The sequence below is a fragment of the Oncorhynchus masou genome, chromosome 30, assembly GCF_036934945.1.
Source record: "Oncorhynchus masou masou isolate Uvic2021 chromosome 30, UVic_Omas_1.1, whole genome shotgun sequence".
Classification (NCBI taxonomy): Eukaryota; Metazoa; Chordata; class Actinopteri; order Salmoniformes; family Salmonidae; genus Oncorhynchus; species Oncorhynchus masou.
The window spans coordinates 54,432,318-54,437,922 of record NC_088241.1 but is presented as its reverse complement, the minus strand read 5'-3'; the positions used below and the strand labels follow the sequence as shown (position 1 = coordinate 54,437,922).

The 5,605-nt window shown below is 42.2% G+C and overlaps 1 protein-coding gene across 1 annotated transcript in view; it reads left to right on the top strand.

Annotated features, from left to right (window-relative positions):
- The window catches only part of chrnd (cholinergic receptor, nicotinic, delta (muscle)), an 11,602-nt gene extending 10,333 nt beyond the window's left edge, over positions 1 to 1,269 (top strand). Inside the window, exons 11-12 of the mRNA XM_064949909.1 lie at positions 1 to 98; positions 355 to 1,269. The exon at positions 1 to 98 is cut by the window's left edge and continues 21 nt beyond it. Of these exons, the coding sequence (XP_064805981.1) occupies positions 1 to 98; positions 355 to 537 (281 nt within the window). The 3' untranslated portion in view covers positions 538 to 1,269. The remainder of the gene's footprint in view (positions 99 to 354) is intronic.
- Positions 1,270 to 5,605: the final 4,336 nt, after the last annotated feature.

Genomic DNA, 5,605 nt, shown 5'->3' with positions numbered 1-5,605 from the left:
GAGAGGTGACAGAGCAGCTGTACTCTGAGATGAAGCCTGGTGTGGATGGAGCCAACTACATTGTCAAACACATGCATGACAAGAATGACTACAACGAGGTAAGAGAGGAGGGGGGAGATGGAGAGAAAGAGGGGGAGGGGCAGGGGGGAAGGAGGGAGGAACAGAACATTAGATATAATACAATACTTTATCCTATTCATGTTAAACTCCCCAGTGGGACTTGGGTCTGTAACAAAGGCTTCAGTCACTAGTGTGTTAGTGTGTCATTACGGCTCAACAAAGGTGATCATGACATACATGAATGCAATGCTTGCTGACCCCCCTCCTCTCGTCTTCTCTCTGCTCCCCCCGTAGGAGAAGGATAACTGGAGTGGTATAGCTCGTACGGTCGACCGTCTGTGTCTGTTCCTGGTCACCCCAGTCATGACAGCAGGCACCATCGTCATCTTCCTCATGGGTATCTACAACCACCCGCCGCCCCTGCCCTTCGAGGGAGACCCCTACAACTACCTGGAGGAGAACAAGCGCTACGTCTGATACACACCAACGCTTACACACGTTCGCACACATGTGAAGTGTGGTTCTGCTGTTTGTTCACCTTCACCTTCACTAACACATCCGCAACCGCCCAAATATAAAATATGAGGCCTGCCCCCAACCCTAACCCACAAATATAGAAAATGCACTGTGGACCTACAGTCAGATGGCAGAACTATTTTTGGACAGGCCTTTTTATATAGGCCTATGTTTCTGCTTATCATTTCCAACATTTTGGTAGGTTATTTGTTAGTCAACTTGTTTGTAATTAGATAGGCCTAAATGTAGCTCCTCTACTGTCATTACTAGTTGACCTAGAAGACTAAGTAATCCCTTAACCAAAATGTAATTAATCCATAGAATTAATGTTTCAGTCTACTTGACATCGGTAAAGTTTGTTTTCTCGTTCATCTCTGCTTCTTTTGCAGCAAAGACATGTAGGGCCCGTGAGAAAATTCTATAACAACACAAAAAACGGGAAAGATTTTTGCGAAATTTCCAAATGACATCAGTTTGACCGGTTTTTAGAAATATAAAAGCTATTAAAAAGACCCAACATGTTTTTGATAAGATTTCAGTTCGGCTTGGATGCATATTTTATGTGATTGAAATGCTATCAGCTTTTATGATGCTGATAAAGATAGCACCGCTACCTTCACAGACGTTCCCTAACCGTGCATTCATTCTCTCAAGATCCTGAAAGAAATACAGTGCATTCAGAAAGTATTCTGACCCCTTCACTTTTTCCACATTTTGTTACATTACAGCCTTATTCTAAAATTGCTTAAATTGTTTTTTCCCTCATCAATCTACACACACAATACTCCATAATGACAAAGCAAAAACAGAAAAAAATTATTATGAAAGATGACATTTACATAAGTATACAGACCCTTTACTCAGTACTTTGTTGAAGCACCTTTGGCAGCGATTACAGCCATGAGTCTTCTTGGGTATGACGGTACAAGCTTGTCACACCTGTATTTGGAGAGTTTCTCCCATTATTCTCTGCAGATCCTCTCAAGCTCTGTCAGGTTGGATGGGGCGCGTTGCTGGACAGCTACTTTACGGTCTCTCCAGAGGGTCAGGTCCGGGCTCGGATAAGCCACTCAAAGACATTCAGAGACTTGTCCCAAAGCCACTCCTGCATTGCCATGGCTATGTGCTTAGGGTCGTGGTCCTGTTGGAAGGTGAACCTTCACCCCAGTCTGAGATCCTGAGAGCTCTGGAGCAGGTTTTCATCAAGGATCTGTCTGTACTTTGCTCCGTACATCTTTGCCTCGATCCTGACTAGTCTCCCAAACCCTGCCCCTGAAAAACATCCCCACAGCATGATAATGCCACCGCCATGCTTCACACACCGTAGGGGTGGTGCCAAGTTTCCTACAGATGTGACGCTTGGCATTCAGGCCAAAGATTTCAATCTTGGTTTCATCAGACCAGAGAATCTTGTTTCTCATGGTCTGAGAGTCCTTTAGGTGCCTTTTGGCAAACTTTTTGGCCTTTTACTGAGGTGTGGCTTCCGTCTGGCCACTCTGTGATAAAGTCCTGATTGGTGGAGTACTGCAGAGATGTTTGTCCTTTTGTAAGTTTCTCCCATCTCCACAGAGGAACTCTGGAGCTTTGTCAGAGTGACCATCGGGTTCTTGGTAACCTACCTGACCAAGGCCCTTCTCCCCCTATTGCTCAGTTTGGCTGGGTGACCAGCTCTAGGAAGAGTCTTGGTGTTTCATAGCTTCTTCCATTTAAGAATGATGGAGGCCACTGTGGTCTTTGGGACTTTCAATATTGCAGACATGTTTGGTACCCTTCCCCAGATCTGTGCCTCGACACAATCCTGTCTCAGAGCTCTACGGACAATTCTTTCAAATTCCTCATGGCTTGGTTTTTACTCTGACATGCATTGTCAACTGTGGGACCTTATATTGATGTGTGTGCCTTTCCAAATCATGTCCAATCAATTGAATTTGCCATAGGTGGACTCAAATCGAGTCTCATAGCAAAGGGTCAGAATATTATATAAATAAGGTATGTTTTTTAGTTAGCGAACATTTCCCCAAAAATATTTTCACTTAATTATTATTATTATTATTATTATGTGTAGATTGTTGACAGAAAATAATTATTTTATCAATTTTAGAATAAGGCTTTAACGTAACAAAATGTGGAAAAAATCTAAAGTCTGAATACTTTCCGAATGCACTGTAAATACCATTTTTCTAATTCTGTTCCTGAGTCAAAATGTTGTGTATCATTTTACTGCATGGAATTCTTTATTCTGCAGGAGTTAATATTATATTAGGCTAAGTGGGAGGTTATAGACCTACAGTCAGTGTCCAGATTTCAGTCAGGCTACTATTCCATTGAACCCATCTAAACAGTACAGTTCCTTGACGTGCCATTTTGAAGTCCCCGTTCTGTGACTGTTGAATGTGTATAGCGCCTCACAATCATCACAATAACATAGTTACCACTGCTATCATCTTCTTTTACCACTTCACCTAATATTTCCCAAACATTAGACTACTGTTCTGGCCCTCCTTCTATTTATTTTCAACTCTCTATTTCGCAGCTTTTCTCTTATTCAATTAACTCTGACATTTTCCTTTTTGCCTCAGTGGATTGACGTTAACTTTTTAGAAGAAGTTCGCAATTGGCGTGTTGGACAATTTGGAGCGCTACAGTTGGGCCTTAATTTTTAGGCTTCAAATCAAATTTTATTTGTCACATGCACCAAATACAACAGGTATTACCTTACTGTGAAATGCTTATACAAGCCCTTATCCAACAATGCAGTTCAAGAAATAGAGTTAAGAAACTATTTACTAAGTAAACTAAAGTAAAAAAATAAATAAAAAAGTAACTCTACAAAATTACATGACAATAAGGAGGCTCTATACAGGGGATGCTACACACTAACAGCAGATACAAATTCTGAAATAGAAAACAATGTGGCATATAGATATGAATGTTAATACATTGTTTCCTCTTTATTCAACCCGCCATCCACACAATATTTCATGACCCTAATCCCGCCCGATCCGCGTATATATATATACAGGTTGAGTCAACCGCGCATCACGCACGCTAACACGCAAACACTCACACACACACACACACACACACACTCACACTCACACTCACACTCACACACACTCACACACACACACGCACACACACACAAGACACTTAAAGGCTTAAAGGCCATGCTACAGCCAATCAAAAACATTTGTTGTCTTTCCTATAAGGCTAAGTCACTCTGGGTTGACGGCCTGCTTTCAATGTGTAATCTTTAACTGCCTAGGTGCCTAGACTTTTTTTTTACTTAAAACTTCCCCTGGGTAGTGTCTTGGCAATTTGGATTAACTTGACTGTTTATGACTAATATATGTGTGCGTTTTTAATAAATATTTACAAGAGGTGTGTTTAAAAAAGCAATTTGCCTATTGTATCTGTGTTCGGTGTGGTATTATCATGTGAAGAGGTTGTAAAAAGATGGGTGAAAGACGGGTCTCACAGATGGCGCCGATAGATATGGCAGCTCTGCTTCTAGCTCCTAAGCAACTTTGAGGTATTTCGTTTTTTGTGTGTTATTTCTTACATTATTAGCCAATAATTGTTTTATGTTATTACATACAGACAGATATTACTTTGGGATATCAGAGTGGCAGTAACTTACCAGCATTACGACAAGGAATACGACTTTCCCAAATTGGATCCTTTGTTCGTACCCCCAGAGCAATTGAACTCATTCCAGAGGCAGCTCCTAAATACCACCGGTGGAGAAGAGGTATTCAGAGTGGACTTCTAGTCCGACTCAGGAGGCATGCACACCATCCACCGCTTCCGAGTATATTACTTGTTAATGTTCAGTCTCTGGATAATAAAGTAGACGAGGTCAGGACGAGGATCTCCTTCCAGAAAGACATCGGGGATTGTAACATTCTCTGTTTCACGGAAACATACTGTCCCCGTCCATACAGCCATCTGGGTTTTCGGTACATCATGCAGACAGGAATAAAGAACTCCCCGGGAAGAAGAAGAAAGGCGGGGGTGTATGTTTCATTATTAACCCCTCATGGTGTGATTGTGATAACACAGAAATTCAAGTCCTTTTGTTCACCTGACCTAGAATACCTCACAATCAAATGCCGACCATATTACCTCCCAAGAGAATTCTCTTTGGTTATAGACACAGCCGTGTATATTCCCCCTCAAGCCGATGCCATGACAACCCTGAAGGAACTACACTGGACTTTGTGCAAACTAGAAATCACATATCCTGAGGACACATTTATTATAGCTCGGCATTTTAACAAAGCAAATTTGAGGAAAATGTTACCAAAGTTCTATCAACACATTGACTGTAATACTCACGCTGGTAAAACATTGGTCCACTGCTACTCAACTTTTCAAAATACCTACAAGGCCCTCCCCCACCCTCCCTTAGGCAAATCTGATTAGAACTCCATTTTGCTCCTCTTTTCCTATAGGCAGAAACTCAAACAGGAAGTACCCATGCTAAGGTCTATTCAATGCTGGTCTGACCAATTGGAGTCCATGCTTCAAGATTTTGATCACGCGGACTGGGATATGTTCCGGGTAGCCTCTGATAATAACATTGACGAATACACGGATACGGTGACTGAGTTCATCAGGAAGTGTATAGGAGATGTTGTATCCACTGTGACTATTCATCTTACCCAAACCAGAAACTGTGGATAGATGGCAGCATCCGCGCAAAACTGAAAACGCGAACCACCGCATTTAACCATGGCAAGGAGATTGGCCAAATACCAACGAATATTCCCTTCGTAAGGCAATCAAACAGTTAAAACGTTAGTACAAAGACAATGTGCAGTCGCAATTGAACGCCTCAACACACGAGTCGTATGTGGCAGGGTCTACAGCCACACGGACAAGCTAAACACAGCTTCCGGACAAGCTAAACACCTTCTTTCTCCCGCTTTAGGGATAACACAGTGCCTGCCACCAGTGCAGCCCTCTCGCAAGAACTGTGGGCTCTCCTCCATGATTGACGTAAGACATTTAAGAGTGCTAACCCTCG